Source organism: Macrotis lagotis, chromosome X (assembly GCF_037893015.1).
Source record: "Macrotis lagotis isolate mMagLag1 chromosome X, bilby.v1.9.chrom.fasta, whole genome shotgun sequence".
Classification (NCBI taxonomy): domain Eukaryota; kingdom Metazoa; phylum Chordata; class Mammalia; order Peramelemorphia; family Peramelidae; genus Macrotis; species Macrotis lagotis.
The window spans coordinates 124503927-124517333 of NC_133666.1; the positions used below are offsets into that span (position 1 = coordinate 124503927).

Below are 13407 nucleotides of genomic sequence, written 5' to 3' on the forward strand. Positions count from 1 at the left end.
CACAGCTAGTAAATGTCCAAGGTTGGATTTGAACTCAGGACTTCCTGACTGCAGGCAGGTACTCAGTCTACTGTGTCATCTATTCCTTTGTTTAGATGCACATCTTCATGTATAAACTACACATAAAAGAAAACACTTTAAATAAGTTGAAGTATGTGAATATAATAAAGTACTTTTGTACAATAAAAAATGATAAAGACACAGCATAGTACAGTGATCAGAAGGTTAGCTTGGGACTCAGGAAGACCTGAGGCTCATGACTTGCCCCTGAAACAAACTGGTTTTGTGGCCATGAGAAAATCACTTGATTGCTCAATGTACTGGACATCTCTTTAAAACTATATTGCAAAGAAGTTGTTGATTTGCATTAGTGGAGTGAGTTTCCAGAAGTCTCACACACTAATGAAAGCACAGATACAGATTTCACTACCAATATATAAAAAATACACATATGTATGTAAACATGAATATGTATAGATATAGGTATGCATAGATATATAAGTATGCATATGTAAAATGTATGTGCACGCATATACATCTAAATGTTGAATATGAGAAATTCAGAGAAACATAAGAAGATCTGTAGGAACTGAGTTTCATGATGAGTACAATAAAAAAAGTGAAATTTTTACTATTGCAATATGAGTTTTGGATCTAGAGAACAGAATACATTCCTCCTCTCAAGAGAGAGAATTGGAAAGAAGGAGAAAAGAAGGTTATTATAAATGCAAAATGCTACATATCCTGCCAGGTATGGTTGCTTTGTCAGTCAATTTTGCTTAATTGTTGCTTTAAATCTTTATTATAAGAGTGAAGTGTGTGAAGTGTGGGGTACCCTGCCCCCCAAAATACCAAAAACATCAATGAAAGTTTTTTAAATACAAAAATTATAAAACTATCATTGAATTATATTCTTACTACTTTTGTCATATCCAAAAGATCAGCTCACTGAAAATTTGTACCTTGTGGATCATAAAAAAGTTGACAAGGTCCTTCAGCGAATTAATCACTATCTCCCGGAGCTGCAGGGACATGAAAGAAGCCACTGAAGCAAAATACTCCTCAATCATTTGAGATGATTCAAAGTCACTCTTGGGAGCAAAACGAAGCCAATGATCCTTCTGTGAGATAAAATGTTGAGCACAAGTGGGAATCCACCTGCAAGGACAAAATGCAACCTGGAATCAGATTTTGAGCTCTGGGGAGCTTTCTGCCATAAAAGATGATGAAGGGGATTCTAGGGAATTGATTAGAACTGGGGGGGAGAGGCTTTCCAATAAAATAGTCTCATCAAACAGTTATCTCAAAATTTCTTCAAGACATAGCTCAAGTACCATCTCCAATAGAAGACCTCTCCTCATCCACTCAGTTGTTAATATTGTTCCCTTTTTAAAAATCAGTAATTTTATTATTGTTATTATTATTATTATTATTATTATTAATGGTAGGTACTTCAGAAAATACAACACATGCAGAATATGTGAACACATCTCAGAGGCCTCCAGGAGTTATAACTTTGTTCAAAAGATGAATCTGATTATTTGTATACATGTATATATGTTGACTCTAACCAATAGAATGTAAAAGACCATCTCTCTAATTCCTAGTTCCTTGAGTATATCTATGGAAAGTCACTGGGCCTCTGATTTCATTGGCACAGGCAATCCTAGGTGAGAAAACTTTGCCTACTAATGTAGGCATCTTCTCTTACCATCTTAGAGAGTTGTCTGGAACAAAGATCATATATGCTTCAGCACCTGCATTTGGAGACTGCAGTGGTCCCAAGTGCAAAGGAATCAGATTTAAATGTCATTGGGAAATATTTAATAAAATAATTCAAAATATAATAGAACATCTGTGGATAAGACAATATGTAGTCTACAGGAATTTGCTTTACAAGCAGTTTTCTAACCATTTCATCATGTTGCCTTTTTCCTATGCATAGAGGAAACATAAGAAATGTTTTAGAATTGAACCTTCTGACCAACTTTATCCATTTCCCCTTTCCCAAAAAAGTAAATGAGATAAGAATTGAAAAGATACTTTTCCTATGATATCACCCACATGGGTATTTGGTAAAGGTATATTAAATAAGAAATGTAAATTTCTTTTCTTCCTAATCATCAGATATTTCATGCTATACCACCTTACTTCTCTTTTACTCTTTGACTCAGTTGTGCCTCAATCAAAATACTTCATCTCTCAGCTCATGACATTCTATCTCCCATGTCTGGAACATTGTCCCTCCTTATTTCACTAATCCTCAAGTTCAGCTAAAATCCCACCTTCTTCAAGAAGAATTTCCCAATTTCTCTTAATTCGAGTCTCTTTCCTTTGTTGATTATAGTTAATTTAATCTGTATTAACTTGTTTGTACATAGTTATTCCCATGTTGTCCCTTCCATTAGACTGAGTTTCTCAAGAGCAGGGACTGTCTTTAATCTTTCTTGGCTTCCCCTGTGTTTAGCATAGTATCTCAAATATAGTTCTGCTAAAAATGTTTATTGACTGAAAATAAAGGAAACTTTAAAAGGGCTCCCTGATGAGAAAAAGAAAAAAGAATTAAGGGTAAGCATTGCAAGCATTGCCATCCTTTACTTCAAATTGTCACCTCAAAATGCTAATTTTCATGGGAAATCACTGCCTAAGGTTTTTTTTAATGCCATTCAGCTTCTAAAGTGGATGGTATTTTTCTTGGATCTGGATGCAACTATATTTGTATTCTTATAATGGCTAAAACTTAAACATTGGAAGGCTCCCTATCCTTAGCATTTCTGAAGTTAATCAGCTGAGTGACCAAAATACAAGAATGTTGAATCTACATTCATCACCAAGAAAAGACTCCAAAGTCCTTTGAAAGTCAGTGATAGGAAATAAGTAAAGAGGGATGGAGAAGAGTCCTAGCAAAAGAACCTTTATGAAAGCAAAGGATTAGTTGAATGGAAAACCATAATGTGGAAAGTGTAAGAAATTCAAGAGTGAGAATGTTGAATATGAGTCAGTCAATGTAAGTACAAAGAGAGCCTAGGATTTCAGTATTCAGCTATGAGAACCAGGGTAAACTTCAGCTGGTTCTTTGAATTCCAATGAGTTCTGTCTCAATATCACCATTTGGACATAATACTGACTTGTCAAGAAGAATTTGACGAGCTTCAATGCAATGCTGTTGAATGACACTGAAAAATACACCAGGTAATAGTGGCAATGGACCTGCAAGTAATTCTGCTGTTCGAACAAATCTGATGTTACAAAATCTACAAGAGAGAGGAAAACCTGTGTAAATTAAATTATATTTTATAATTATATTCATAGATTACAAATGAAATTGCAGGTGAGTTTTTACTAATTTTTCATTAAATGGAACTTAATGATTAATGATTATTTAGTAAGAACTGTAACAGTAATTATATATCTATATCTGTATCTATATTTCATATTTTAAAATATTTTGTTTCAATTGGCAAAAATCTACTTTCTCACTTTCATGAGCCAACACCCCCCATGAGATGAACAGGAAAAAAAAAGCATATCATAAAATATGTCAAAAAAATCCAAAAAAATTTCCACATGGGTCATGTTCAAAAAAAAATGTCTCATTATGCACTCAATCCTTCATCTCTCTAACAAAAGTTAGGGAGCATATTTTAATCATTAATACTCTGGAATTGTAGATGATCAGAGTTCTTAATTCTTTTAAAGTTGATTGTTTTTACTATACTGTTGTCACTGTTTAAATGTTTTCTTGGTTCTGCTCACTTTAGTCGGCATAATATCATATAAATCTAGATTTCCCACGAAACCATCACCTTCATCAATTCTTCAGTACAATATCAATCCATCATATTTATATAACATAACTGGTTTATCAGTTCCACAAATTTATGCATATCCCTTCAGATTTCCATTTTTTTCCATCTCAAAAAGATCTATAAGTATTTTTGTACATTATTAGAATGCTTTGTTTGGGACTAATCAATACCTTAATCTACTATCCTTATATTTCCCCTTTCTCCCTTTCCTCCTTTCCCTATTATTTCCCTATTGACTAAAATGTATTTCTTTACTCAACTATGCATCTATTTGTATTCCTCCTTTCTCAATTCAGATGAGAGTGAGGTTCAAATATCAGATGCTACCCAATTCTGTCTCCCTTGTTTCTATTGATATCTACTTATACACTCTGATTATTGGGGGGGGGAAGGAAATTGACCTTCCTTTCCCTTTTTCTTCTTTTTTACTTCCTTAAATCTTGTGTGACCCTAGCTGGACTCCCCAAAATTTGAATTCATTCTTTCTGATTGCTTGCAGTATTTTTTAAATTTGAACTTGAAACTCTGGATTTTGGCTAAGATATTCCTGGGAATGATCATTTGAGGATTCTATCAGGAAGTGACTGATGAATTCTTTCCATTTCTACTTTCTCTCTCATTCCAAGAGAGATATGCAGTTTTTTTTGAAGATTTCTTGAAATAGAATGTCTGAGTTCTTTTTTGTTGTCTTGTTCATAGTATTCAGATAGTCAGTGATTCCAATGTTTCTTAATGTTTCCTTCTTAATCTGTTTTCCAGGTAAGCTACTTTTCCTATGGAATTTTTTTCTATTTTTTCAAGCATTTGACTTTGTTGTAATATTTCTTTTCATCTCATGGAATCATTGATTTCTTTTTGGTCTATTCTAATTTTCAAGGAGTTTGTTGCTTAGGCAAGATTTTGTACCTTTTGTGCCAAGTTGTTAATTCCTTTTCCAATATTTTCTTCCATAGTTTTCATTTCTTTTCTGTTTTTTCAAATGTTCTTTGATTTTTTTTAAATCATGTTAAACTCTCTTTTAAACTCTTGTTGAAGAGACTTCCAGAGGCAGAGTCAAGATGACAGCACCAAACTAAGAAGCTCTTTAAATGAAACTTCAAGAAACTTTAAATGAGCCTCTAAACAGACCCTAAAGCAACAGAATCCACACACATATAAAAAAAACAGAGTGAAACAAGTTCTCAGCTCAAGGTATCATGGAGGAACTTCAGTAAAGGTCTACCATCACATGGGGAAAAGAGGAGTATAGTCCAGAGTAGGTGAAAGAGCTCTTAGCCAAAATGCAGCTCAGGTTTGGACTAAGCAAATCAATGGTACTGTAGCCCAGCAATGAGGGTCCCAACTCTAGCTTGGAGAACAAAGTTCAAGCCTCAGAAACTTGGGCAGGACTGGGTTAGGTTACTCTTGACACAGGGGAAATTTGCTAGCATCTGAAACACCATAGGAAAGGGGTAAGCTGGGGATCAGACTCCTGAAAACTGGGGATTGTGTTCCTTTTGCCCCCAGGAACAAAGCTCAACTATCAAAATGAGTGAAAAAACAACAAAAAAAGCACTAACTAAAAAAGCTACTATTCGGAAAGGGATGACAAAAATGCCATCTCAGATGAGGAAAGCAATAACAAAATGCCTATATGTGAAGCCTCAAAGAAGTTTTTGAATTAGTCTGAAATCCAAAAAGACCTCTTGAAAAAGTTCAAAAAGGATTTTAAAAACAAAAGAAGAAAGGAAGAAGAAAAAATGGAGAAAAGACATGAGAGTGATATAAGAGAATAATGAAAAATTATGAAGAAAACAATCCCTTTAAGAGTAAAACTGACCAAATAGAAAAAGAAATCAACTCCTTTATAAATTAAAAGTAGTCAGCTGGAAAAAGAATATAACTCATCAAAATGTAAAATTGATCAATTGGAAAAGGAATGCAACTCTTCAATAAGTAAAGTTAACTAGAAAAGAAATACAAAAACTAAAGAAAATAAAATCCTAAAATTTAGAATTGGATAAATGAAAGCTAATGACTTTATTCTGTGCCAAGATTCCATCAAATAAAACCAAAAGGCTGAAAAATGGAAAAACAACTAACCTGGAAAATAGATCCAGGAGAGGTTAATTTACACATTATTGGTCTATCTGAAAACCATGATGAGAAAAAAGAGCTTGGACAATGTCATGCAGGAAATTATCATGGAAAACTGCCCTAATAATAGAAAAAGAAGATGAAATATTCCTTGAAAGAATCCATAAATCATCCCTGGAAAGATATCCCAAAATAAAATCTCCAAGAAAAGAGTTTTTCAGAATTCTCAGCTAAAGGAGAAAATACTGGTTTTGTTGCTAAAAGAAGCAATTTAACTATGAGGGAGCCATAGTCAGGATTATATAGGATTTATCAGTTTCAACATTAAAGGATCAAAGGACCTGTAATATGATATTCCAGAAGGCAAAGGAGCTTGGATTATAACTAAGAATCAACTATCCTACAAATTTTAGCTTTTTTAGGGAAAAGGATGGATTTTTCAGTGAAATAGAGAACTTTCAAACTTACCTAATAAAAAGACCAGAACTGAACAGAAAATTTGATCTTCAAATACAAGACTCAAAAGATACATAAAAAGGTAAATGGAAAGAAAAAAACTGTTGGTCAATAAAACCAAAGGAATAAAGTTAATAAGACTAAATAGAAAGCTAATACTTGTAACTCTTGAGAACTGTATTTCCCTTAGGACAGTTGAAAGGAACATAATTGAGTGTGAATATTTCTATTGGGACAATAGGAGGAAGGTTACCCAAACAGATGGTGTGGGTATAAATTGATTATGATATGATGATATTTATGGCTCTTGAGAATTGTACTTCTATCAAGAAAGTTGAAAGGAATATACTTTGATAGAGGGTGTGAGTACCAGACACGTATAAAACAGCTAAGACAAAAAAGAATTATATAGGGAGAATAAGGTAGAAGCATTCGAGGATAATTAGCACCACATGAAGAGTTACAAAAGACCTATTTTAGAGGAAAAGTGTAAACACTGAGTAAATCTTACTTTAAACAGACTTCTAATTGGGTTTAGATTTAGGAAGTAGAAGGGAACAAGTGAAAGAACAATGAAGGTAGGCAGCAGTCTAAAGCAAAACATTGGTGAGGAGTGTTAAGGGGAAAGGAGAAAGAAAAATAAAAGTAGGGGGAAGATAGGATGGAGGGAAAGAAAAAAATTTTTGAACAAACAGAACCAATGCAACCAAAATTAGAAAAACTGCAGAAAGTTGGGAAAGAATTTTCATAGCTAATGCAGGCTAATTTGGAAAAACCTGGAAAGACTTGTCTGTATTAATGCTTAGTGAAATGAGTAGGATCAGGAGAACATCGTGCAAGTCAGTAGGATCATGAGATAATCAACTATGATGGATGCAAGTCCTCTCAAAAGTTCAGTGACCAAGGACAATCCTGAGAGACTTATTATGGAAAATATCTTTCACATTCAGATTAAAAACTAGGGAGTCTTGGGGTGGCTAGAGCACCAGCCCTGGAGTCAGGAGTACCTGAGTTCAAATCCAGCCTCAGATTTTTAATAATTACCTAGTTGTCTGACCTTAGGAAAGTCACTTAACCCCATTGCCTTGCAAAAACAAAAACAAAAAAAACCCAAACAAACAAACAAAAAACTAGGGAGTCTCAAGGCAGAATAAAGTATACTATTTTCACTTTTTTAAAATCTCTTTTTGGGGCAGCTAGGTGGCGTAGTGGATAAAGCACCAGCCCTGGAGTCAGGAGTACCTGGGTTCAAATCCAGGCTCAGATACTTAATAATTACTTAGCTGTGTGGCCTTAGGCAAGCCACTTAACCCCATTTGCCTAGCAAAAACCTAAAAAAAAAAAGAGGTTGACAGAAAATTGTTAATATAATTATTGATATGATGACAGAAATTATTAATACCAAATGTAATATAGTTGTACATTACTCAATGTCAAGGAGAAAGGGGAGGAAGAAAAATATATAACTCAAAATTTGACTAAAGAGGAATGTTGAAAAATTTTTACATGTAATTGGAAAAAATAAATACCAAATGTAAAAAAATATATATTTATAGTTGAACTTTTGTCTCTGAGACTTTGCTGATGGGTGCTTTGGAGTCATTATCTTCTGGAATGCTGTCTTGTCCTTCCCTTTCTATAATAGCTTTTTGTGGAGGAATTCTTCTTTTGTTAGCTCATTGTTTACTTTCTGACTTCAAATTTGATGTTAGGTCTTGGTTCTGCCCCACTTGTGGAGAAGCTGGGTTCCTGCTATTGCTATTTTCTCAGGGTATTTATTGGCTGCTGTATTCTTCCAGGATCTTAAGGTCAGTTGAGAACCTGCAAGCTTGCAGTGCTTGGAAAAAGCTATGATTCAGAGCAAAATCTAATTATTGACTCCTTGAACTCTTCAAGTCCCCAACTTGATTGGGTTTGGGTCTGAACAGAAGTAGAATGTTTCTGGATTCAGTTCCTATAATCAAGCTGGAAAGTTCTGTTGGTTCATTGTGATGGAATTGTATATTCCCCTAAAGTCTGGGATTCCTGCCTTGATTATTACTCCAGAGACCGGGTTAGGTGCTGTAAGACTCCAGTTCCCAGGTCTGAGCTGTTTATTCTGAATGTCCTCCTTTCTTGATATTTGTCTAAGGCCTTCCTATGTGGGATACAAACACCTATGGACAAATCCCTATCTGAGGTTACTCTGGATCTGTGAACCAGACCTAGATAGTGGACAACAGAGCTACCAGTTTGCTCCCTCATTACAGTGCTCCAATGGATCAGGTAATACCCAGTGTGTATCTAGGTCCTCTTCTTGCCCTGGTGTGAACCTTCTCTCTGGGTCCTGGTATGCTCCACTTGGACCATCCTAGTCTGCAGTGTCAGAAAACCTCTTACCCTGTCCACCTATCCTAGACAAATGACTCACTGTAATTTTTTTTTCCTTCTGGATTTCTCATCAGGATTCCATCTACACATTTTCTAGATTTGGAGGAATTTTTGTGGAGGAGAGCTTGGTTATATTTCTTCTACTCCATCATTTTGGTTCTGCCTTCCACTTATATATTTTATATTCTCCACCAAAGTTCTATTTTCATACCATATTATAGCTTGGAGATGATCCTAGATTCTCAGAGGCTTTTAATGGTTTGTAGGTTTTGACTAGTCTTATCAAGTTCAGGTCTGGTAACAGTTTGCATATCTTCTGTCTAAGAATCGGTCTTGCAAAGTTCAGTGTGACTTATCATTTGAAGATTATTTGCATTAGCTTTTATGTTTTGGCATATGATTATATGTGCATTTTCATCTCTGATAGAAGTTTCAGTTCCTTGAGGGCAGGAACTGATTAATTTAATTTTTGTATATATATATATATATATATATATATATATATATATATATATATCAATGTATAGTAGAGATTGAAGTTATTTGGCTTGATCTTCCTCATTTATTCTCTCATCATCTCAACATATTATTGTTCATTATGTCATATATAGCCAACATAACATTATTCACTCATTCTTCTCTCTGGTCCCAGAGGAAGGGCTATATTTCTTCTCTCTAAAGCTAATCCTGCTTCTGAGAGATCTTTCTAAAGTTAATCCAGGTTTCTGAGAGATCTTTCTCAAATACAAATATGCTAGGTGGTGCAGTGGATAGAATGCTGGGCCTAAAGTCAGGAAGATCCAAGTTCAAATCTGACCTCAGATATTTACCATCTATGTGACCCTGATCACAAGTGGGCCAGTCAGTTTGCTAAGCACTTTACAATTATTATCTTATTTGATAACAACTGGGAAAGTAGATGCTATCTTTGACACCATTCTACAGAGAAGGGAATTAAGGGAAACAAATGTTACCAGGGTATATTTCATCCTTCTTTATTTAAAGTCCTGTGTTCTAGGTTCTATAAAGTGGTTTTTAAAGTTCATGGAACCTAGATTAGAACCCCCTTTCTAGAGTCAATGTATTTCCATTTTACCATATAATTTCATGAAAACTTTTCCTACTTTTCAATGTAGGGGAATAGTAGCTATGTAGTTAATTGCATGCAAAATTCCACCAAATATACCCTAGTCAAGTCATTTAATATCTGTTTCCCTCAATTTCCACCTCTGTAGAATGGGGATGCTGATAAGCATCTACTTCCCAGTTGTTATTAAATAAAATAATAATTGTATAGTGCTTAGCACAATGACTGGCCCATAGTAAGCACTCTATAAAAGAAAGTTATCATTATTACTGTCATTGTTATTATAATCCCTCTTTTTTTTAAACTTCCATGCTTCCATTGGATCTTTCTTCTTTGCCTTTGCTGATTTTATTTCTCCCTCAAGTTATAGTCCCATTTCTTTCCCTTCCTGAATCTTGGGAATCTCATCCATATAATGAGGATAACAAGTCTTGTCTTAACTCTTTTTTTAAGGTACAAAAATAAATTGATTTAAAAACTTTAAGGTAATAATAAATGTCCTGCACATAGTATAATAGAAAGAGCACCTGGGAGTCAGGAAGATCTGTGTTCAAGACCATCTGCCTCTTCCTATGTGTGGGCTATGTAACCATTGGTATATCTCATAATTCCCTATTGCCCCAGGAAGATCTTTGAGACTATAAATTGTTGAGTAAGAGATAATCTACAGTGATAGAGTTCCTTAACTCAAGCTTATATCAGTTATGGTGATGTATCAAATATTACTTATGCTTGCTGCTACCACTTCACTCCTTTTCTATTTCTTCCTAAATTCCTTAAAATTTGATTCCCATCACTACTTCTTCCTGTATTTAGCATATGGTAGATTATTAATAACTATATAATGAATGGATGTCTTACTCTGAAAACCACAACTCCCTTAGGACCAACATCATAGGGTTCACTATAAACAGATGCTCTTCATTCCACAGCTTTGCAGTCTTGTATTCTTTGTACCATGGCACTGGTGCTCGAATTATTCTTTGAGGAAACATGTGGGGGATGTTGGTAATGAAGAGTCTTTCTTTCTCTCTTGGATCCATCAGGATATAATCAACTATAGTTGAGAATAAATACAAGACTCCATCAGAAATGCTCAGGGCCTCCACAACATGATCTTTAACAAGAAATTCTTATTGGTTGTCCATTATGCTGTTAAAAACCTGCCTTCCTTTTCTTCCTCCAAAGTTAGTCTATTGACTAAGCTGAAACATTCATCCTGGGTTTTGTGTGTGTGTGTGTGTGTGTGTGTGTGTGTGTGTGTGTGTGTGTGTGTATTCTTTTCAGAGAGAGCTCAGAAGTAGGAGTACATCTTGAGGGTTTAGAGTAAAGTGAACCCAAGAGTGAATCATTTTATATAACCTAGAACACAGGATCTTAAATACAGGAGAATGAAATATATTGAGGGTGAAAAAGACACCAATCAGGAATGGAAAAAAATTGTTGAGTAGTACCTTTGGAATCAGTTAGATGAATACTTTATAAAAGGAGTAAAATTTTGTATGGAATAAACTAGATAGCTATATTTAATCTACATTGAAGGGTGGAACAGTTTACAAGAAATTATATGGTAAAATGGAAAGACACTGACTTGTATTTTAATACATAATGCCCCAAAAGTTTCAATAGTTTTAAGGCTTTATAGCTTAAAAGGACAACCTGTATTTTGTAGTTTAAACTTTAAGCCTAAACTATAATGAGGGTAATAATATCACCTATCTCAAAAGGTTGCTGGAGAATTAAATGATATATTTGTAAAAAGCACTTATCACAGTATCTGGCACATTAGAGGACTTGATATAAATCACCCTGTGTAACTGGCTTCCTCTGTAACTCTATATATTTTAGTTTAATATTTTAAAACATTATTTTGAGAAGGAATTAATATACTACCCTAGATTGCCAAAGAGGTCTATGACAAAGAAAAACATTTAGAATGCTTGTCTAGAGTCAGACAACTTGGAATCAAATTCTCCCTCTGTCACTTGTTATATTTGTACCCTTGGGAGGTCTTTAAATAGTGCAGAAAGTTTCCTCCTCTTAAAATAAAATGAGGATAGCAGACTACACAGTCTTAAAGGTGCCTTTCCAGTTTCAAATATATGATCTATATAGTTATTCATTTTGCAGTAACTTTGTTTTTCAATTCAATTTGACAAGCATTTACTAAATGCATGTTATGTGCTAAGTATCTTGCCTGGGCACTGGTGACACAAAGGAATAAAAGAAAAACAATCCCTGGGGTTAAGAAGCAACATATACACAAATAAAAAGTAATTTTGATAAAGGGAGAACTAATAACTGGGGAATGAGGAAAAGCTTCATGCAGAAGACCTTACTTGAGCTGAGTCTTGAGAGGAGTTCAAATGAAAGAGCAAAGCATTTCAGGTATGGGTTACAGAGGCCATTCTCTGGGAGGAAATGGCCTATGTCATCAGATGATAATGGAAAATAGGGTGCTTTGGTAGTATTTAGTTTATGACTGCTCTGAGTAGCTAACATTAGGTCAGAATTGGAGAGGTTGGGATCTTACACAAGGGATGTGGAGGGCAGAGTAAATATCCCACTATTCTGAGATTTGATTGTGTTGGAGGCAAACTTCAAGAGTGCCTGGAATGGGAAGGGTTGATGCATCATCTTATCCTCTAAATTGATCACAAACTCCTTGGAGTAAGGCCACAGCATCTCAAGTGATTAAAAAAAAAGGAGATGAAGTCTCCTTTTTGGATATCATTGCTCTGTCTTATTAAAATCTTTTGAATCTTGACTGTAATATATTAGCTATCTTTTCCAGATTTGTGTCATCTGTTAATTTCTTAAATGTACCTTCAATGCCTTATCTAGGGCATAAAGTATTAAACATAATATAAAAATATCAAACTACCAAGGACAAACACTGGAGGATTCCCTTCAAATTATCTCAGTGATAATGATTATTTCAATGACTAGACTTTAAGATTAATTATGAATTCAATTAATTAAACCATCTTTTAGCCCATGGTTCTCAAAGAATGGTTTTCAGGTGCCTGGGGTGGTCACTGAGACCTTTTCAGGAGGTACTTGAAATTAAGGCTACTTCTGTAATAATTCTAAGTCATTATATTTGCCAATTCAAACAATCCTATCTTTTCCAATTACATAGTTGTGAGAAACTGGATTTTCTTCCTATACTTCATTTAAAACACGTCCTATATAGATTGAATGAGCCAAGAATCCTGTTTTTAAGCCAAATGTTGAAGAGATTTGCCAAAATATGTAAAAATGCCATTCTTCTTCACTAAGTTTTGTTGGACTTGGAAAATGTAGTTATTTTTTCCACAAATATTTATGTTGTGATAAGTTTGTAATATTATCATTGCTATTATTTTTATATTATATATTATTTTTATTTATTTATCTATCTATCTATCTATCTATCTATCTATCTATTTATTTATTTATTTTAGATTTTTGCAAGGCAAACGGGGTTAAGTGGCTTGCCTAAGGCCACACAGCTAGGTAATTATTAAGTGTCTTACACGGGATTTGAACCCAGGTACTCCTGACTCCAGGGCTGGTGCTTTATCCACTATGCCACCTAACCGCCCCCATATATATTATTTTAACATA

The 13407-nt window shown here is 34.4% G+C and overlaps 1 protein-coding gene across 6 annotated transcripts in view; it reads right to left on the reverse strand.

Annotated features, from left to right (window-relative positions):
* Positions 1-13407, reverse strand: part of DNAH3 (dynein axonemal heavy chain 3) — a 195390-nt gene that overhangs the window by 167738 nt on the left and 14245 nt on the right. For all 6 annotated transcript variants that reach the window (XM_074208291.1, XM_074208288.1, XM_074208289.1 and 3 more), the window contains 3 exons: positions 10660-10855; positions 3129-3254; positions 963-1158 (listed from right to left, as the gene is read on the reverse strand). In XM_074208291.1, the coding sequence (XP_074064392.1) occupies positions 963-1158; positions 3129-3254; positions 10660-10855 (518 nt within the window). The remainder of the gene's footprint in view (positions 1-962; positions 1159-3128; positions 3255-10659; positions 10856-13407) is intronic.